Source organism: Mus musculus, chromosome 17, assembly GCF_000001635.26.
Source record: "Mus musculus strain C57BL/6J chromosome 17, GRCm38.p6 C57BL/6J".
In the NCBI taxonomy this organism is placed as follows: Eukaryota; Metazoa; Chordata; class Mammalia; order Rodentia; family Muridae; genus Mus; species Mus musculus.
This window is the reverse complement of record NC_000083.6, coordinates 11,614,783-11,637,406: the sequence shown is the minus strand read 5'-3', so window position 1 is coordinate 11,637,406 and position 22,624 is coordinate 11,614,783. Positions and strand designations below refer to the sequence as shown.

At 43.4% G+C, this 22,624-nt stretch overlaps 1 protein-coding gene across 8 annotated transcripts in view; it reads right to left on the bottom strand.

The window, feature by feature from the left end:
• Positions 1-22,624, bottom strand: part of Prkn (parkin RBR E3 ubiquitin protein ligase) — a 1,223,012-nt gene that overhangs the window by 425,964 nt on the left and 774,424 nt on the right. For all 8 annotated transcript variants that reach the window (NM_016694.4, XM_006523336.3, XM_017317572.2 and 5 more), the window contains one exon: positions 1,961-2,097. In NM_016694.4, coding sequence (NP_057903.1) covers positions 1,961-2,097 — 137 coding nt within the window. The remainder of the gene's footprint in view (positions 1-1,960; positions 2,098-22,624) is intronic.

Below are 22,624 nucleotides of genomic sequence, written 5' to 3'. Positions count from 1 at the left end.
TTCTATAACAATTCCATAATCCTGAATAGGAACTGAAGAAGCCCATGTAAACAAATACAGTAATTTGTATTTTAAAAAGGGATGTTTTCTGGCTCCTGTTCCCCACCCCAGCTCAGCTAAGATAAGAAGGAACCCAGGGGAAAGGAGCTCCCCAGGCAAGTGCTCTGGCTCTGCCAGCCAAACACAATTCTCACTTGTGGGAAGCAGAGCTGCCACAGAAATGGTGATTCCAGTCACCACGGGTGGAGGGGGGCGGGGGGGGGGCAGTCCTAAGACGCACATACCACCTGTTGCACCACACAAAGAGAAGAAGGTCCGTAGGGGTCGCACACTAATTTTGTTCTTTGCTTTTTGTATGTCCACACTTTTCTGCAACTAAAGGCTGGCATTTAAGAAATATGCAAAGACAAACTCTAAATATATCTCAAGTTAGGGGAAAAGTCTTAAAACGGGTACTTAGAACCATTTCCTCAGACGGTGATTTCATGAGGGAAACGATTTACCAATACAAAATGACTTCAGAAATGATGCCAGGGTCAGTGAGATGATAACTCATTAGGTAAAGGCACTTGGAATCCCTGTAACCCACATGGTGGAGGGAGAGAACTCACCCCCTCAAACTGCCCACTGACTTCCATGTGGGCACTGTGGCACATGTGCACTGCTTGCCCCCTCCCCAAGTATATGAAACTGGAAATCCACAAATGATTCTCCAGGGTTTGGTGCTTTTGTTAAAAAAATATGAAAACATGGCCTGTTTCAGTGAGTCTTAATCCATGAATTGATGCACATATATGCGAACTAGGATAAAACATCATTTCATCATAGGCAGATAAAAAAAAAGTTGAAAAATAAACAGTGTGACTTAACAGACTCAACACTGTAATTAGTCTTTTGTGTTTGGATCTGTGTCATTTAGAGGCATATGCCTGTTTGCTGTGCTTCTAACTAAAGCCAAAAAAAGAATTGACCACAGAGTCAAGGGTTCCAGAGTGTATACAGAATGTCACAAGTGTCTAGTTACAATATTCTAGCCAGTGAGGAATATCTAATCTCACTACAGTCATTATAATATATGTGCAGTGATCCAGGGGAATCATCCATGCTAAATATACAAAAACCTCAAAATGCACCAGTGACTTAGTAAAAAAAGACAACTATCCAAGAAAATTATAGAAACAAATTAACATTATTCCAGATATGGCAATGAGTAACATTTGACACAAAAATAACAAAGGTGTCAATAAATTTGGGCTTTGCCAAAATTATTGGCAAACGGATAAACTTCAGAAGGTGATAAATTTTAATGATAGATCATAAAATATGTCTACATATCTTAAACATTTATTTCTTATTATTAATTCTTGTCATGTATGCTTGTGTATGCATGTGTGTCCTTCCATTACAGGTTCTGGGATGGAAGTCAAGTGATCAGGCTTAAGCACCCAGCATCCTCACTACTGGACCATCTCTCCCTGACAAGAAGCCTACGGTTTGACAACAAAGTGACAAATAATCTATTTTAAAAATGAACAAAAGACTGAAAAGACTTTGTGATGAATGTTTAGACAAGAAGCACATGGAAGATACTCAACATCAAATCCACTGGAGAAGGTCATTCTACAGGAACGTCTGGATGAAACTGCTCTGTATCCAGGGTAGCACGTCCAGATTTCGTCATCCAAACCCACCGTCAAACCCACTTTGTATCTTGGATGAATAGCATTCAAGTTTATTTTCAATACCTTTAAGCAGGGCACACAGATTCTAGTGGGACACAGTTCCCAGGAGTTTTGTGTCTTCGGTGATTTAACCACAAGTGTGTCTTACTAGGCAATGACTATATTTAGATTTTCAACTCCAGAGCTAGGATAGGGCATATGCTAAACAGTTTGCATCAACAACTCTTCTGTGACTGATTAATATTAAGAGGTAGGAAAGAAGGAAGGGCTTTTCTTACCTACACACGGCAGGGAGTAGCCAAGTTGAGCATCGTGGACAAACTGCCGATCGTTGAGTCTTGTGACACAATACAAGTGGAAACAGTCCAAACAGATCACGTGACGGTGGTTACACTGGAAGACCAGGACAGGGCTCCTGCACAGACAAAGAAGAAGTTTCGATGGGACTTCCAGGGTGGACAGACGTCTGTAATAATGGAGGTTCCCTTGCGCATGCGCTGTGCCAATACTGGGGCTGTGCAACCTTGAACTCATCCATTCCAAGGCCATACCTTAAACATCGGAGGCACTCCAGGAGCTGTATAGAACATTAATTATGCTACCTTATATTTAAAGCCAATAGGTTTATCAGTCATTTGTTTAAACATGAGATTAAAATCATCTTTTGTTAGCGGTCTGCCCTGATTCCCATTATACTGTTCACTCAGAATAACCAGGAGACAGCCCTAGTATCTACTTTTACTGACAAGTCCCTGACTACACACTGACCACACAGCATGCACACATTGTTCCTCCTTAATCCACTGCACCCTCTGTGTGGTGGATACTGTCTATATATTACACTGATGTTCCCACAGAAGCAGGCCATTTACAGTGCCTCTTGAACCTAATTATAATAATACATAACATCACAGGTTTCCAAAGTCAAAAGGAAAATGGCCATTGTCCCAAAGAAGCTATGCCCAATAGCCAGTCCTGTTACCTCAACATACAAAAAAGAGGGATTTAGAAGCAAGAGATTAGCCAATGGGATTTATTTTTTCTGTTTTAAGAATTTTTTCTGTTCTATAACCATCATTTTATAAAAACACCAATTTCTCAATTTGTGGTTACAAGATTCTTAATAAATCAATATATACTTTTAGGGATACACACACACACAGTGTTGGAGTACCTTATGTAGTGCTAAGAATGAGAAATGCACCCCCCCTCCCATGGGCTAATGTATTTGAATATTTGGTCCCAGTTGGTACCACTGTCTGGGGAAGGTTATTGAACCTTTAGGAGGGAGAACCTTGCTGGAGGAAATATGTCATTGTGGGTGTGGCCTTTGAGAATCTTTAGCTATGACCCACTTCATGGTCTCTGTCTTACTCTTCCTAACAAGTAGACAAAAATGTGATAAGCTGGCTTTCTGCTCCTGCTTCCCCTCCTTGCCTTCTCTGTTGTGACGGACTCTGTCCCTGCAGAACTGCAAGCCAAATAAACTCTGTGATCCCTGTCTTGTTCTTGGTCATGGTATTCTATCACAGCAAAATAGAAGCAGCTAGTAAGGTTATAAGAAAATACATCCCATGAAGAGTCACATCATTTTGCTGGCAAATGAACCACATGTGCTTCTGTGGAGAAGAGGACAAATTGATTATATTAATCTGAGATTCTTCCCAATTCAATAGTGAAACTACCTTGTGGTCAATTTAGATAAGCCTGTTCATTGCCTAGGCAAGGGCACAATACAACTATGTCCATTCATTCCCAGTTTTCAGCAGCTATAAGATCTGGTTTTTTAAAACAGCCCCTTTCCTAGAGGGGAAAAAAAATCAAGATTAAATATGAGCATTGTAGCAGATAATTTCTTAACAACTACAAGGTTTAAATAATTCTGTTATCTCACTTATTTCAAAGCAGCGCCTAACACAGAAAGTGGAAAAACATCCCCTGGTGTGTTAAAACCACTCAAGAGTCCCTGAACGCAGCTGGGTGTGACGATGAACATCCTCCTTTGTGAGCACACCTCAGTCCCCTTCAGGGGTTTGATTCTTACTTCTGGATCCTTAGTTAACTGCTCTGAACTTTCAACCCCTTCCCTTCCAGAGACTCTCCTTGTGATGACTATAAAATATAGCACTTTCTTATCTCTAACTTTTCCTACTGTGCACACATGCACACACACTAATTGTGATCTATGTAGCAGCTATGTTTTACCATCATCTGTACAGATAAGCAATGAGAAAGATGCTCTCAACGGATTGTGGCGATGTTAAGGCAGACCAGCGCTTAGACTGCCAACCCGCTATCATCACAATCGAACACTGGCGAGACCTTTAGAAAGTGTAAAATTTCCTGTAGATAATGAGTATAAGAGGAGCGCTTACAGGTGACCCGAGAAAGCAAATAACAATCTGTAAAATCAAACCAATCCACCCATGCTTTGCCATCCCAGAGTCTTGGCAACAGGATCTTCCTAACATTAAAAAAATCTTTATGTATATATGTGTGTACCTGAACATATGGGTGTGTACCACATGCCTGAAGGAACTTGAGAAGGTCAGAAGAGGACATTGGATCCTGAGTATTGCGTTATGCATGGTTTAATGCTGGGAACCGAGACTTGGTCCTCTAAAGAGCTGTAAGCGCTCTTAACTGCTGAACTGTCTCTCCGGCCCTGGAGGATGTTGGTTCTTTCTGAGGGAGAGTTTGCTCAGGTTGTGTAGGCAGTATGTATTTGCCACATTTATTGTTTCTCCTTCAGTTACAATGTAGTCTACAGACATAGAGGCCATCTACACAATCCACACAACATGTGTTGCTCTTTATTAATGACATTATGGTATTGAAAGCAGATTAACAAGAGATGGAAAGCATACAGGAAGCCATTACATGAGACAAACTCTACAAAGAATCAGTGCCCCTGACACACATTATATTTAGAGGCCCAAGGCTAGGACCTGAAAGAACATACCATCCATCCGAGGTAAAAGGTATACTAGTGCCCTATAGCACTGTAATCTCACAGAAGGAAGCAGGGTGTGGTGAGGCTGAGGGAGACATGTTCTTCTAGGAACATAGGAAGAATCCTTACAGAGTACAAGAGCCATGTATGCTACTGGAACTGAGACAGGGGTGGAAGGGAAATTTGCCACTGTGGTTAATCCTAATTACCAAGAAGGGGCTCCTGCCGGGTACGGGGCTGGGAAGAAGCCCCCCAGTGTCAGAAAGCCCTCTGGTTGCTGGTGAAAGTTATGGCATAGTGCTGATCTCTAGTGTGAATGGCAAGTAGAGAGCAGTGGCAGTCAGTGGTCCATGAGCGCAGGCACCAGGACGTGAAGCCTGAGGGGATGCTCATCATAGCAGCTAGTGTTAGACAGCTTGCACTGTTATACAAACTGCAGACTTCAGATGGGGCCTTAGAGAACAGCTGTGTGAATAAAAATGGGAGCAGACAATGAGAAGTGAAGGGGTCATACCCTAAGGAACACAGATGAGGCCAGCAGCCAGACATGAGGACCATTTATCTCTCTTGAAGTTCAAGCCACCAAGTGGGCAACAGGGTGTGAAGGGCAAGCATGCAGCAGGAGGAGAAAGCACAAGCGCTTACATTGATTCTCTTGGCTATCCGAACTGCAAGAAGTCAAGGTGATAGAAGAGTCATTGCAGAATTTTCATTGTCTATTGTACACACTCAATTAGTATAAATGAGCAGACATGGAGATAATGTAAGGTACAGACACATAAATGTACATGCTGTGATACATACTTATAAAGGCAGTTAACGATCTGTTGGACACACATCTATCATCTATCTATCTATCTATCTATCTATCTATCTATCTATCTATCTATCATCTCTCTAATCTATGTCTATAGACATAGATGATATAGATACATATCCACACGTAGATGTTATACAAATACAATTGCATTTCACAAAGAATTACCATCAAGTTGAATTTCCTTATAAGGTTATGAAGTAATATTGCTGATCTTAATAAAAGACACTCCAGGTTGTGGTGGTTTGAAGGAGAATGGCCCCCATTGGCTCATATGTTTGAATGCTTGGTTCCCAGTTGGAAGAACTCTTTTGGAAGGTGGGGAGGTGTGGCCTTGTTGGAGTATGTGTAGTACGGAGGGTGGGCTTTGAGTGAGCTCTCTCTCTGCTTCCTGTTTGCAGTTCCTGGTATCATGTCTTTGCTCTGCCACTGTCAATGCCAACCCTCTGCAACCATAATCCCAACTAAAGGCTCCTTTCTATAAGTTGCCTTGGTCATGGTGATAAAGTGAGGAGAAGAGATGGAAGGGAGGAAGACAGTGCAGACTTTGTACAGGTCATGGGATATTTCACGTTCTCTTGACTGTGCCACTCACTGAAGGTTTTCCTGAGTTCTGTATGTTCATTTCTCCTTGAAGTTCATAAACTCAGTCACTGTCCCTAAAGGCACCACATTAGGAGGCAAGGTTTGGAGAAGGTGCTAGGTCCTAGAGACCTCATGAATGGGATTAGTGCAGGTGTGAAGGGAACCTCACAGAGTTCCCTCCTCATTCTTTCCTCTGTGCAGGGACAGAGTAGCTCTGTCTAGGGCCAGTAAGCACATCCTCAAGAGACACCACTACTTCTAGGACCTTGATCTAGGACCTCTAGGATGTTAAGAAATAAATGCCTATTTTTTCATTAACCACATGGTTTCTAGGCTTTTGATATGACAGTCCAAACAGATGAAGAAAGTTTCTGACATGTGAGGGTAGTTATGGTTTTTCTTCTTCTTTTTTTTCTTAGTTTTTTTGTTTGTTTGTTTTTGTTTTTGTTTTTTGAGACAGGGTTTCTCTGTGTAGCCCTGGCTGTCCTGGAACTCACTCTGTAGACCAGGCTGGCCTCGAACTTAGAAATCCACCTGCCTCTGCCTCCCAAGTGCTGGGATTAAAGGTGTGCGCCACCACGCCCGGCTGGAAGTTATATTTTAATGAGTGAAAATTTGGGGAAAGTTTGGGAAGAAAGAAGCTGAAAGCATTGAGGTCTTCTTGGGGGTAATTTTCAGAACTCTGACCTGAATTTCTAAGGAGTTGGACTAAGCAATGGAACCAAAAAGATGGATGCTAGTCACATCTAGTGAGTCCTGTGGGACTTATTTCCCATGGGTCTTTTGTTCCTCCTGATGTTCTTCTGTGCCCTTTGATCAAATTATATACAAATGTCACTTGATCAATCTAGAAATGATTTTACCCCACTGAGCCAGGTTACAGAGCAGTTAATTAAAGGTTAAATAAAGTTCTCAATCTTATGTAAAAATAATTGCAAACATGTTATTTGACATTACTGAAGAGTTATTTGCAAGTGACGATTCCTTGTTCTGCTAAAGGAGGGATGTGCAGGCCATTTATTCACACACTATTCAGTACAACTGAAGGAGATTCTGCAAAACTAAATCTACAGCAAGCCATTCCATGTGTTGGCCATAGCAGGCTATTGTTGCATGGCATTGCCCACTTGGAAACCCTGTTCTCTAGTATATAAAAAACATTAGTAATGTTTTCATCCATGTTTTAAACACAAGAGAGACTGGATTAAATTGTATATATTACTGGATAAGTATAATTTTGTTCAGTGTATAGTCATGGCTGGCATTTTGACTATAACTTCACACAGTACCCAGGGTAAGCATCATCAGGCTAAGTCTTCTAAAATCTCTGACCCGTGGAAATAGTACAAGACTAGATCCATGCTGTTCTTTAGCCAATAAGCTGTGGTGTGTGTTTATTTCTTTTATACAGAAATATCCAAGTACTATAGACTCAGTGGAAGAGGAAGCCATGCTGAATAGGTCTCACAGGAAGGTATAGAAGGTATTAGAGAGTAAGTAGTACTGGATGGAGGACCAGACATCACATACCTGGACCAGCAAAAGCTTTTGTGGTAAAGGGCAGAGAGTAAGGATCCAGAAGCACTGAGCAGGTGGCATTACTTATCTCTCCATTTGCCCCACGCAGAGTCAGCTACATACAAAACTATATCTGCTCATATGTAGTGCCTGGAATCTATAGCATAATCACCTGAAAAGCACAGCTAATTAGAATAGAAAATAAAAACATGTAAGTATGGAATCCTCAAGAAAGTGCAATTATACAAACTTTTCTGACTTGTGGGAGAGAATCTTTTCATTTAGCTGGCTCGTGACCCTTGAAAAGGCAGGTGCTGTTTCTATGGTATGTTTCGTTTGGACAGCAGGCACATACATGTTATGCCCCAGTTAGCAATCCTTCATGTCTCTCGGCAAACTCTCAGCTCATGAAGAACTCCTGGGAATTCCATAAAGTATTTGATTTGATAAAAAATATTAGAGGAGAGAAAAGGCATTGCCCCTAAATAACTGGATTTATCCTCTTAACTGTCACCTTAAATCCCCGTTAGTTTGAATTGGCTTCTAAAGCAACAAACAACGGGGACATCAGGGGTCTAAGGCAGCTCAGTTAAGTTTCTGGATTTGGCAAAATTACCTACTAACTGCCAAAATGTGCTGCCACTGACAAAGAAATCTTCACCCCCGTGCCAGTGCACCAAAAAGCTGGAGATGTCCTGTAGGCACACATGTGTCATAGGAGTTCATTATTTGAGTTAGCCAAGTGAGCAGTCCTCAACACTGGAGAGCCCCTGATCCAAATGATAATTGATAGAATCAGCTTTCAGAAATTAAAATAAGCTTCAACAGTTAAATGGCCTTCAAAATTCCTTCCAGCAGCCAAATTACAAAGCCCAAAGAAAGTTCCTTTGCCCATTAGTCTAGTTGGAATCAGAGTCTTATTAAGTCCCTGACCTACCTAGTCTAGTTTGTTGTGTGTGCACAACACATTAACACACACACATGTGCACGCACACACACATGTGCACACACACATACACACATGTGCACACACGCACATACACACATGTGCACACACACACATACACACATGTGCACACACTCACATACACATATGTGCACACACGCACAGTGCTGACTTACAGAAGCTACAGTGGTTTGGTACAGACAAGGAATCCAGGGCACAAGCTCCTCTCTTCTATTGTTTTCACTCATTTGTCTTGCCAATACTGTGGAACAGCCACTACACACCAAGCAGTGCTGCCATTGGTCCAATAAAAGTTAACAGTGATGGTCTGTCCCCTCAGCAAACTGTAGTCTTAAAGGGCCAAAGACAAATAAATTAGTCATCACATAATGTGGCAGATGTGCACAAAAGGATGTGTTTAGAGATTCCTAGACCATCTTTGGGATTGACAGAAGGAGTCCCAGGACTGGGCATGTCTCAGTGCAAATGGGCCGACATATAAAGAAGACCTAGAACAAACTAAGCTTTCCTCCCTCCTCCCTCCCTCCCTCCCTCCCTCCCTCCCTTCCTTCCTTCCTTCCTTCCTTCCTTCCTTCCTTCCTTCCTTCCTTTCTTCCTTGCTAAATGGTAGTAAAAGAGTGTATAAAAGGATGGCTAGGGCTTTCTATCATTGTACTGATTCCCTTACTGCAACAAATAGCTGAGATAAACTTACAAAGAAGAAAGGTTTATTTGGGCTCAAAGTTTTTGAGCTTTAATCCATGGCTAAAGAGCGGTGTTCTTTGTGCTTTTGGTAATAAAATGAACCATTGAAGTAACATGTGGCATATGAAGCGTCTTGGCCTCATGGCAATCAGGAAGTGAAAAGAGGGGAAAAGGAAAGGTCCCAATATCCCCATGAGAGAGATACATTTCAATTATCCAACTTCCTGTTGTTGGCATTAGAAATGACTTTAAGGTCAGCCTTCGAATCTAGCAATGACTTCACCCCTAGGTGACAAGGACTCTCGTGCGTCTGTTGCCATGGCAACTGCCACACACTCCTGGCTTATGCCTCACCTGTGTCACCTCACCTGTGTGCAGTGGTGTGCATGGTTATGTCACAGCCCGAATAAAAGGCAGAGACCCCAACCCCTCGCCCCCTCTTTCTCTTCTCTTCTCGTCTCTTCTCTTCTCTTCTCTGCTTCCCCTTCACCTTTTAACTTCCTCTCATGAGCCCTGCCTTTTGACATCCATTGCTCTTAGCAGTGCCAGACTGGAGGCCAAGCCTGTGAGAAGCACTGTATCCAAGCAGAAAACAACCCCCACCTTACCCAAAGTGCTTTTTCATCTTAAATCTTTCTTCCGTAATTCCATTTCCCATCTGTGGCACTAAACGTTATTAAGTTGAAGAGAATTTCCAGCCTCGGCATTTGTTCTAAAGTTTGATCTTGTCCTCACTGTCTGTGACATGGCAGACTCCCCTGTTATTAATATAGAGTTTTATTCCCAGGCAGAAGCTTGCTTGTATATACCCTGTGGCATTTTCTCCTGGCTACCCAGGGGTTTATTTAAAATTCTATCATCAAATTAAGTATACTGCTGTTGATATGCCAACTTGCTCTGTGTGAGATCAGGAAGAGAGACAAGGTAAGCTCAAGTATTAAGTGGCCACCTTTTCTATTTCAGAAACTGCCTGCCTGCCCCCTGATATTTATTGGATAATTTTGAGAGTCCCAACAAGATAGAAACTATGAAACAGCTGATGAGCAATGCCAGGAGACAAGAAAGTGAAGGTCTCTGGAGTAGATGCATTTGGGCTTCTGTAGCCTTAGTGTAGTATAAGAGTTAGCACCTTGGCATCACCTGGGCCAATGCCCCCATGAGCACCCAGCCAGTCTCTGCTTCCAACATTGAACCCTCACCCCCGTCCCCAATCCAATCAGCACAATTCTCGCACTGTCCACCAGCATAGCTTTGCTGCTCAGTTAGTCTCTGACAGAGTATTTAGGCCCAGGCTGCCTTGTCTTTTAATCTCTGCATAAGCTAGACTCATCTGTAGACTATATCTCTCCTCCATTCATCCATCCTGGGCTCCACTCAGGCCGATCTCCTCTGCATTTGCGATTTCCCTTCACCTCTTGTCTCTCTGTGTGAGATTCCTCCTGTCTTCATTTCTTGAAGCATTTAAGCCCAAGCTCAGTGTTTTCCAGTAGCCTTGCCCATCCATATTCCACCTCCCACCTCTCTCCCTCTTGCTGATTTCCCTTTGCTGAAATGCTTACATCTCAAAGGCATTGCTGTCATTCTCAACCTAGCATTTTACTAAGTCTCTGCCTACTCTATGAACCAGCATCTGACTGTCCTGCCTGAATCCCCACCCGGGAATGTTCAGCACCAAGCGCCAGCTGCCATGACTACAAGCAGGAGAGATCTCCACTGTTCTTATGGAGGCTGGCCTGGTGCCAAACAATAAGGGGCAACTAGCCCAGGGTGCTTAATAAAGGATAACGCCTTTAATCCCAGCACTTGGGAGGCAGAGGCAGGCTGATTTCTGAGTTCAAGGCCAGCCTGGTCTACAGAGTGAGTTCCAGGACAGCCAGGGATACACAGAGAATCCCTGTCTCGAAAAACCAGAAAAAAAAAAAAAGAATAAAATAGGCGATCTCCTGCTATTTGTTTCTGTGTTACCAAGGTCCTGAATTTGCCACAAATTAAAGACGAGACTGAAAGGCTGGAAATGTCTCAGTCAGTCAAGCGCTTTTCTTGCAACTATGTGTATGAGAACCCTGGGTTCAATCCCCAAGACAAAACAAAACAGAAAAGAAAAAAAAAGAAAAAGAAGAAGAAAACCTGGGCATGGTGAGCCTCATTTGCAACACCAGCTCTAAGTAGGTAGAAAGAGGTAGATTCTCCAGGGGACATGGTGGCTGTCCCTGGCCGGCCAGCCTGGCCTGGTTTACCTAGCTAGTTCTAGGCTAATGAGAGATGCCTATTCAAATAACCTAGGTCGATGGCATCTGAAGAATGGTGTTTAGGTTGTTCTCAGGCCTCCACACGAACACATGTGCATTAGCACATACAAGAATGCTTGCACACAAATGATAGGGTACATGTGCATACACACATACACACTCACAGGACATAAGCAAAGATGTTGCTTCCATAGTTTCTGTAAGTCATACCCACGGGTCTGTATTTTAGGCTTATATAGGCCTCCAGTGTGGCTGAACTGATGATATTTGAAATCACTGTCAATAAATAGCCTTTTCTGAATAACAATATGAAGCCTTGGGCATAGAGGGAAATATGGATTATTAATTTTCCTCAGATGGATTCAATCTTGGAAGAAATTGATCTGATATTAGCATAACTTATGCATTTCTAAATCTGACAGGCTGGACTCAAACGTGATCCATTTGCTTTTGAAGCATTGGGATATAAATGTTCCAATGTGACAGCAGATATTAGAAACAATAGAATAAAGATCTTTCCTTTTATAAGATCAAATGTAACTTAACCCTATTTAATATTTACTCATTATGGTAACATAATTCATTATCAACATCGTAGCATTCCTTGCCATGTCTTTTTTAGAACAACTCAGACACCAATAAATAATTATGACTAATAGGTAAATTGTAATGAGATAACTCTGGGATGAAATGACAAAACTAAAAACCCCATTATCTATGAATGAGAGGGAAAAAAGTATCTCATAAGAAACTGTCCTGATGCTTTCTGTGGTTTCCAGTCTTAACTGTCAGCTAGACTGGATGGAGAAACACCTGGAACATCATTAATAGGGCCACGTCTTTCAGGGATTTTACACATGGCACTGACTAAGGGAGAAGGAGCCACTAGGAGTATAAATGACACCATTCCAAAAATGGGGACCCAGAGAGAATAAAAGGCAGAGCCAGCTGGTCCACGTGTCCTCTTTGATTTCTGGCCTCCGTGACGTGAGATGCTCCACTGTGCTGTACCCTACTCTCCATGATGACCTGAATCTCAGAAGCCAGGAACCAAAGTCACCATCTCCCCCAGCCTATCGTGTTCAGCTACCTGCCACAGTGGTGAGGAGTGCAACAGAACTTCCTGTCTCCTAACTGAATAATTATGGATACCAAACTTTTCCATGGCTGTACTCTCAGAGTACACTCTATGGACACTGCCAATATAGATAGCTTTAAATCGCTGAAGCTAGATTTAACATAAAATCATTTCTGGGGCATACCATTTGCATAGAGCCATAGTGTGGCGCAGCGATTTAGCTGCTGGAGCTGCTGCCTGTAATAATACATACTAACTCATGCACATAACTTGTCTTTGTTTTTTCGTCTGTGAAGAACAGCTAGAAGCAGATAATGCCCGGATCTACTGCTAAAGCATTCTGCTAAACTGAGAAAGATATGAAGACAGATCTTGTTTAGATAAGAACCCCACCGAGAAATCAATTGTTCTAGTGTATCCCCAGAGCTCAAGACAGGAAAAAATTAATGGGCTCAGAACCAGGCCAGTGGCTGTGGATGTTAGGAGCTCTTTAACACAAAAAATTATTACAGCCACAGAGTACTTTAAAGAGATATGTCTCTTCTTGCCAGCTCACAAGAACTCCATGTGGATGATTTCATATCGCTCCTGGATGCATCCTTTAAAAAAAAAAAAAAAGAATGAATTCTAATGAGATGCTGGCTCTTTCCTTCCTCCCATCAAAGCAGCACAAAGAACCAGGGCCTCAGTAGTAGGGAGTCTAAAGAGAAGAAGCCCCTGAAGGACTGTACACCCTGTAAACCAGCTCTATAATGGAAATGTCTCAAAGGCAGGAGATAGAACAACATCTCTGAGGTACCAAGGAGCCAAGATTAAAGCGCCAGCATCACTGAAGAATTGTGGAACATTGCTATAAAGCTTTTTTCCTAATCTCAATTTTTCAATTTTTATTTTGTCTTGCTTATAGCTAGACATGCGATAAATAGCAAGTGGAGATAGTTCCCTAAAAACCCAAACCAATAGGGTTCAGTAGAGCATGACAAATACAAGTCCAAGGAGTTCATGTGTGAACTCAAGACAAGTGAACTCATGCAGATGTTTGGGGGTCTGACCATATGTGCACAGTTAAAGGTGGGGGGCGAGAGTGCTTTAGAAAGAATGCTGGGGAGGAGAGCTGAGCTAGAAAGAGCCTTGTTCTGTAAAATGTTCAATGCATGTTCTATGACAGGAAGAGACAGACATGCCAATGTCCGGAGAGCTTTTAGATATGAAGACTTTCTTGGCGTCCATTCAGGAGAGCACGCACTGTCTTTACTTGAAGCTTATAGAACCAATGCTTTGCCTACACCATACACAAAAGGTAATTTTTATTTAAGGCCCCAGATTGTCATGGCCTCTACCAAGAATGCATACATTAGTCCCAAAATGTGCTTGATAGTCTTACATCAACTTGACACACAAAGTAGGAGGGAACCTCAACTGAGCAAATGCTACCCTAAGATCCTGCTGTAAGGCATTTTCTTAATTAGTGATTGATTAGGGGAGGACCTAGCCAGTTGCGGGTGATTCCATTCCTAGGCAGGTGGTCCTGGCTTCTATAAGAAGGCAGTCTGAGCAAGCCAGTAGAAGCAAGCCAACAAACAGTCCCCCTCCGTGGACTCTGCATCAGCCCCTGTCTTCTGTTCCTGCCCTGTTTGGGTTCCTGTTCCAACTTTCTTCAATGATGAACAGTGCTATGGAAGTAGAAGCCAAATAAAATTTTTCCTCCCCAATTTGCTTTTGGGTGATGGTGTTTTGTGGCAGCCATAGAAACTCTAACTAAGACATGAAGATAAGAAAGACAAACTCCTTTAATTCCAGCACTTGGGAGGCAGAGGCAGGCGGATTTCTGAGTTTGAGGCCAAGTCTGGTCTACAAAGTAAGTTCCAGGACAGCCAGGGCTACACAGAGAAACCCTGTCTCGAAAAACAAAACAAAACAAGACAAGACAAGACAAGACAAGACAAGACAAAACAAAACAACAAAAAATGACAAACTCATAAAAAAATAGCTTAAATAATTTTCAGCAAGGGAAATCGAATCACTGTTTATTTCTTCTGATGGTTTTGGGTAGGCAACCTGGAGATTTGCATATGCTAAGCACCTAACTCTGGGTTCCATGGCAGTGCCTAATCTAATTTTAAAGCTTGCCTTTATTCTTCTTTTCCTGGGTGTCTTGTTAATGCATAAGGCATGCTCCTGTGAAGTAACAGGCTAAGCAGAGGGCTGCATGGTTCCTCCTCGTCTTTGTACTTTAATCGCTGTGCACAAGTGTCTCTCACCTCACTGCCTCAGTGGATTTGTGTTGGTCTGTGTTCCTTCCAGATAAGTCATCAAACACTACGGGGTTAGGGGCCAAGTCTGGTCCTTCCCCTGTTTCTGTGAGTAAAGCTTCATTGGAACGGGCATTTTTGTGCACTGTAGCTGCTGTCTGAGTGTGGTGACCTATAGTGGTTCACATCTTGAGTTGGGCTCCTAGGGGAACTCTTAGGGCACTCAGGTTAGATTTCTCCACTCTCTGAAACAGATATCTATAGTCTTGGCTTGAGACTTTAATTTTTTTGCACACACACACTTGCATGCACATGGACACACAAGTGTACACTCGTGGAGAACATATCAAGTCCTCAGTGTTCTATTTTGTTGTAATTCCTGCTTTGGTTTGTTCAGGAGTCTGGGGCAGAAGATTTGATTATTTCTGTCTTGGAAATGTGGCCCCAGTGCATTGAAAGAAGATTATCCTGAAATCACATCAGTGGCTCCTTCCATTCCCACATCATCACTTATGGAGAAAAAGAACAGGAAGAGAATTGATGGGCTCTGTGTGTCCACAAACATCTCCACTCACCTTCCTCACCCGCATCCTTCCTAAGAGGGTCTAATCTGTGGGCAGTTGGTGGCATAGCTCCCTGGCCTGGGCACCACAGGTTTTCCAAGCTCAGTGCTCAGAGTATGTGGAAGCAATGGGACAGTGAATCTTCACTCTTCCTGTCCACCCTGATCCCCATCCTAATATGGGTAATGCATTGGGAGTCTTGTTGACAGAAATGTAAGAGAAAGTGGGAGAAACTGAGCATCTTAACCCACTTTCAAGCTGTGCTTACTCAGTGGGAAGATTACAAGAGAGTAAGAAAAACTATCTTCTCCCAGACAAACTGAATTCATGGTGTGCCAACTTCCAGGAAACTAACTAGATGGCGCTGTGGAGCCCACAGGCAAGGGTTTAGTTATTGCACACTAATAAACTCGGGAGACTCAGATGCTGGATAAAGAGGGGTGTGTAAGGCCCTGTAATAACACAGAAGGGCATGGTGAGCTGGTGGATGTGGGTGTGCATGCTGTAATGCGATTTGATGAACACTCTTCTTAGAATTAGAGGATGTTCAATGAATGAGCATTTATCTCTGTCATTTCATCGGTGCCCCCAGCTAGCTGGTGATATGTTCGTGAAAACCCACATCATTCACTTAGGGTTACCCACATCATTCACTTAGGGGTCCAGTCTTAGGGGTCGTATGGACAGTGTTATAAATGGAGGTTTCACCTCAGCGTCCTTGATTGTTTCTTCAAACCGTGAAGGATGACAAGCATCAGTAAATCACTGACGTACAGATGGGAGACCTCTAAGAATAATGTGCATCCAAGTGACAACGGGACAGACTCACAGCACAGTTAGACTCACATGTCTCATACCCCTACAGACAGTTCCCAAGTTAAGTTCCAAGAGTTGGGAGTGTTTGAGAATCTACACTGAAGGAAACATTGAAATAAACTTCTGAATTATAAATGCTTTGGGAACATGTACTTATCATAATGTTAGTAAAATAATTAATAGAATACCGCACACAGAGAGATGTCTGGTTCCCCGGTAGTCAAACTGCTGCTTCTGCCCTCCCACATATGCCTGGTGCTGAGTGACATTCGTCAAATCATTGTGAGTCATTGTGTGTATTTAAGGGCTGGAAATTGGATACTTACTTTGGCTTTATATCATTCTTTCTTTTCTTCCTGTGTGTGTGTGCAGTTCCTCTAGTCTTCAGATGTGTAAGTCACAGAGGATGGGATTCTCATGAACTCCTTGACAGATGGAGCCTCATTTTGGGTAAGAGCTTATGCAATATCATGATGTACACAGACCCGAACATACTACATGCACCTTTTCTTTTCCCAACTGCAGTTACTTGAAATAGAATCTACCAGTAGTCCTGCATATGCTCAAAGAACAGAGACCTGCAGCAGCACTACAGTGAGTGTGTGATGGCAAAGCTCCACACTGCAGTGAGGAGCCCACCACCCAGGGCTGTGAGGAAACACTCTTCCCCCTCCCCACTCCTCACACCCAGGCTGCTGTGACGAACTCCTTACCAAGCTTCTATAAGTAATAGCCAACGCTTACTCCCATGAGGACCCACTCATTCTTCTCATTTCCGTAAGGAACCCCAATACATGCTTTGCTTCAACAAGCTAGACTTGGGTGGCATGGTTTCTGTTGTCCTCTATGTGCAGTCCAGCAGGGACTGTCTGTCCTCTTGTCTGCCTTGCAAGCTTGAGTGAACTGTCATAGGCTCAGTGGGATTTTGTCTCTGTAGCCTTTGCAAAAAACTTGGGTGCTCCTGCCTGGCATGTGGGGTGTCAATCTCCCAGGAGCACATAGTTACCAGACAGCAAGGATAGCTCCTTTCCAAGAAGGGAACCTAGTGGAGTCTTTTCCTTTGCACATTCCCCTCAATGCGTGCCACACAAATGCCCTGCTAAGAGGACAGCTGTGCTTCTTTCATTCCCACCCCCGCCCCCCAAGCTGCAGCCTGCAGGAATGCAGCAGATTGCTTATCATTTCTTCTGGCTTTAATTCCTCTTTATTTTTCACCCTAGCCACCCTGGGCTTTCAGTTCCCAAACAGTGTCAGCACTATTCATTCTAGCCTAAGGCTCTGCTCCCCAGAGCACTCTGGGTAAAGTGTGAGCCAATTGATTGATGTAAACGCTTTCTGGTGATCTATGAGCGAGGAGGCACCTGAAACCAAAGTTGTTATCATTGTCATGGTGTCTACTTCAAAACATGGTGGTGCTGAGTGACCTGTGGCACCGCTCTGAAACTCAATACAAGGAGTTAAGAGAAAAATCAATGGAAATGTGTTAAATGGTAGCAAAAATCATATTTCAAGTGGAGTTCAAAAGAAGAGAAAACCAAATTAAAATAAGATTTTTAACTTGGAAAATGAAAATCTAAAAATTGACTCTGTTTAGATAAGGCAAATGTGGGTGAGGCTGTGGAGAACACACGGCATATGCATGTATTTAAATAAATGAAGACTTGCACACACTGAGAGTGCAGGGGGAAAACTAAGGCAATTCTGTTCATTCTTGCGGAAAACCCATTACTGTACAAATTCGAGAGTGAAGGCTCCTAACAGTTCAATTTGTGGGTGTCTGCACCCATGTTTTGCTCACTGCCATTTTTCTTCCATGAAATGTGATTGCCACCCTGTCTCAGATGTGGCAAGTCTCAGCGTTCCACCCAGTCAGTTCTAGACAGATGGCCACAACACACATTTTCCAATCATGCCCAGACCAAGATTGAATCTGGCAGAAGCCTTAACTCATAACTTCCATTCCCAAAGACACTAAACATATTTGCTTGGTAGCCTTTCTGACAGCATCCATTAAACACAGAGGCATGTAGGGATGGATGCGTGGAGCAGGGTGGGAAGAGAAAGTCATGCTGGGATGCATGACTGGAAGAGGACACTCCAAACGGGAAGACTTCTGCTCCACTCTCACCTGCAACCCCTCTCGTGAGCCTGTGTGAGTGGCAGAGTGCCACCTTGCTTTCACTTGGAGTGCAGTGATATGACTCACGCAGTGAGCTGCTTTCGGTGATGCTCTGACAAAAAAATCCTTAAGCAAGGAAGGGTTCTCTTGGATCACAGTTGGAGGGGCAGTCCATCCTGGTGGAGCCAGAGTGGTGGCAGGAACATGGGGCATCCAGTTACATTATATACTCAGGATGCAGGGAGTGATAAATGTTGGTCCTCAGCCAGCTTTTCCTTTTCATCCATCTTGGGATGTCCTCCATCCTCCACCATGGAAGGATTAGGATTCTCTTCACACCAAGGATGCGTTTTCCTACCTCAATTAGTCCAATCAAGACGTGCCCAGAGGTTTGTTTCCATAGTGACGCTAAATTACATCAATCTGATAATCAAGGTTGAGCATCACACCCACCGAGATGGGAATGCAGCCTGCAGCAGGGTGTAGGCCTGATGCATGCAGCTTATGAGGAGGGGTCTGCGGACAAGAAGTAAGTTGGGATGGTTACCACATGGATATTGTGGCCACAACACGCTGGCAGCCTGACTAATGGATGTTCTGTGGCTGAACTGTTTCCATCTGAAATAATAACTCCCCAGCTCCAGAAAGAGGAGGGCCCTTAACACCCCTGCAACTCTTCTCACATCTTATCATTATGATGCAATGGAAAGGGGGCCAGTTATCTCAAGAGCAACATGCAAACAACATTGTTTTCAAGGTGCTTTAGAATAAGGAAAAGGGGTTCCCCCAATGGGCCAGCACTAGGTAAGGAGCATGAGAATGGAGGGACCTGCTTTGACTATGCTGGTAATCTGTTGACTGCCATCACAAGCTCCTCGTTGCCCTTCACAGCCATGGGGGCAGGCTGCTGTTCCTTACCTCGTCTTCTAGGGTCACAAAGAGTCATTCCTACGTGAGTTGTAGGAACCTGTTCTTGTCTCTAGGTTTATTGAGATCAAGGCATGACATCTGTCCACAGACTCATTTGTACCACGGCAGTGTCTTTATCTTACTAGCGGCAAAGTCTCATGGGGACACTGACTCTTGAACCAAGCCATTTTCTTCTATTACTTTCATCTTTTAAGAAGTATTTATTATACATATTCTCTTTTGTTATGTTTAAGGTCGGTAAATAAAAATAGTATCAGTTTATGATGATATGCAATATGACATTTTGAGCTGTGTAGATACTGTGGAACTGCTGAATCAAGTTAATTAGCATATTCATGACCTACCGTAGTTTTTATCTCCATTTATGGCAAAGAGACTTAAAATCTGTTCCCTTACCAGCCTTCCAGCATGTCCTATTTTTAGTAAGTATAGTCACCATGTTATATGACAGAGCTCTTGAAGTTATTATTCCTGTCTAATTCACATGTCATATGTGCTCTGATCCTTACCCTCTGGTTGCCCTGCTTCTCCAGATGAGCATGTCTTTTTACAGAGTCCACATGTTTAAGTGAGCCCTCGCAGTATTTCCTTTGCTATGCCTGGATTATCTCTCCAAGGTTACCTGTGTTCCTATAAATTACAGGGCCACTGCTTCCTATGTCTAAACTATTTAAACATAGTTTCCTGTTGTGTATATGGAGCACATTTCCCCCACTTTAAACATCCATCCATGGGGACTTAGGTTCATTCTGACTATTGTAAGACCGCAATAATCATGGGATATCAAATGTCAATCATAGGCATGTGTCTGCTGTCTGCAGCATAAATGCGGTCTCTGTTCTTGCTTTGCCCACAGACTCCTAATGGTATCTAGCACATTAAAGAGATCAAAGAAAAGCAGCCTGGGAAATCCTGACAAAGTTACCAAAGCCTGCTGTGACTGTGCTCCCAGGCTACAGCAAAGCCAGACACTGGCTAGTCTCGGGGACCCAGTTCATTCACTTTACAAAGACTCTCTAACAACAGAAAACATTGGCTCTGTATAGTAGTGACAGTATGGTACTGACATTCTAGAGACAGAGATGCTAATAGGCTGAATCCATGAGTTCGGCCTCCTGTGTACCCAGCTTTAACCAGGAGATATAAATGGCTACAGAAACATACAAGTAGCCATTAACTTCCACTCACAGCCTCAGTACCAGATACAGTGGAATAGACAGAAAAGCTTCACTCAGATATATTTCTAAGTACCTGTGACACGGTGGGTGATTACAGATGATCTGCTCCCTCCTTACTTTGGCAAAATGACAGTGACAGAGGGAAGGATTACCACTCTCTTGCACTGGGCCTGGGCACCCGCCTCGCTGTAGGCTACTGGTACGGAAGTCCCAGGGTCCACCGGGGTTCCTGCTCTTCAGAACACCAGTGCATTTCTGCTCTTGAGTTTTGGGGACTTCTGCTGTCTAGCTTGTGTGTGGCAAATTTAAGTAGAAATGAAGTTGAAAGTGGGTTGACTGTCTTAATCATGGCTTGTAGGTGATGCAACTAGCCTGGTGCCTTGCTGAGAACTTTGAAGCGATGGGTCAAGGCAAGGAGACATCAGGTGTGGGAGAACAGTTGGAGGGAGGAAAAGAAGAGGGGAAGGGATTGGAGGAGGCGGTTCCCATCAAGGCTCTCTCTCAGCCCAGCCTAGATCTACAGCTGTCCCTGGTCAGTGCTTCCTCTGGGAAGGTTTCTGGTCACAACACTGTCAATAGTACATTCCAAGAACACACCTGGGAACTACATCAAAGCATTTATTGCACCCCAGTAGGCAGCCATTGGCCTGGAATCCTTAGCCATGTTCACACATGGCTGAGCTTTCTGCTGTGTAGGACTTTCTGGTCCAATATCTCAAGTAGAAAAAAAAAAAAGGCTCCCATGCTCAGGACATTACCTACCGATGCCATCCCTACCCCACTGTCTGTTGGAAGTTTAATGAGATGAGTGCCTTAGATTACACAATGTTGGCTAAAAAATTAGTTCCTAGACAATCCAGAGTCTACCTGAAATGTTGGTGAGGGCAGAGGCCTTTTCTGCTGCAGAAGTTTTATAGTGTTGAGTTATTTGCCTCAGGTCAGTGTCCCCAAATTTAATTTCAGAGTTTTTTAGATTTTTAAAGTTAGGGCAACCCTTTACTGCATTTAAAATCAAAGATTAAAACCAAAAGAAAACAACAACAAAAACAGTTGTATGGGGTGTAACATAATTTTTTTTTTAAACAAGTGCTTTATGGAGAAAAAAATAGCCATAAGAGAAAATGGCTGCTTTTTGTGCACTGAAGGATCAATTCCTGAGAGTAGGAGAATTTGACTTTCAAAGGCACACACTTTACCTTGTGGTGTCTGTATTCACAAAGCGACATCCTCACATATGCCATCCTGGAGTAGGGGGTCTCACCCACAGCAGTTGGGATGGCATAATCCCATAATCCCTTGCTCTGCACATCCAGAAATCCGAAGGATGGACAGTAGCATCCTTGCTCCCAACCGGCTAGGCAGAATCCCTCCAGTAGTAGTCGTAGTCGTAGTCGTAGTCGTAGTCGTAGTCGTAGTCGTAGTCGTAGTCGTAGTCGTAGTAAGAGAGAGAGAAAGAGAGAGAGAGAGAGAGAGAGAGAGAGAGAGAGAGAGAGAGAGAGAGAGAGAGAGAGAGAGCAAAATGTGTGAATGAACTGGTGAGGAGTGAGTGGTGGAGAGTGAAGTGTCTGCCTGTGTCCCTCCTTCCATGCACAGGGCATTGCCACTGCCGTCTTCACCCCACTGTCTGCTGGAAGTTTAATGAGATGAGTGCCTTAGATCACAGAGTGTTGGCTAGAAATCAGTTCCTAGACAATTCAGAGTCTATCAAGTACTAGTAAGTCATTGAACTGACGAACCACGGGATGAATGAGAAGAAGCCCCCCATACCAACCTGGAACCAACCCCCCTACAATACCAACCCCTTTCCTAAAGCCAGGAAGCCCAAGAGGCCATCAGAGCATCAGAAGGAGTTTGAGGGCCAAGAGGCCTGCATCCTTCCTGGGGTCTCTGGTCAATGTTTCCCCAAGTTCTGAAGGGCATGGCACTGTGGACACAGCCCTGTGTGCAGCCAGTGACTTTCCTGCTGTAAGAAAGTTTTTTAGAAGTAAGCTGCTGCCTAATAACTTTCAGAATGGCCCATTTACAGAAGGGAAGTGAGGCGTGCACAAAGAGGCAGGTTGTTAGGAGCATAGGGTGCCAATCCCTGTGCAGAAGAAGCAGGGGAGGAGGTTGGTACTGATTCATATCAATATGGAGCCTGCAGCTAATCTAGCTTCCAGCACCCCCAATTTGCAACCTCAATCTCAACATACACTTGTCCCTGTGCTAATTCTACCAGGATTCCCTCTGGAAA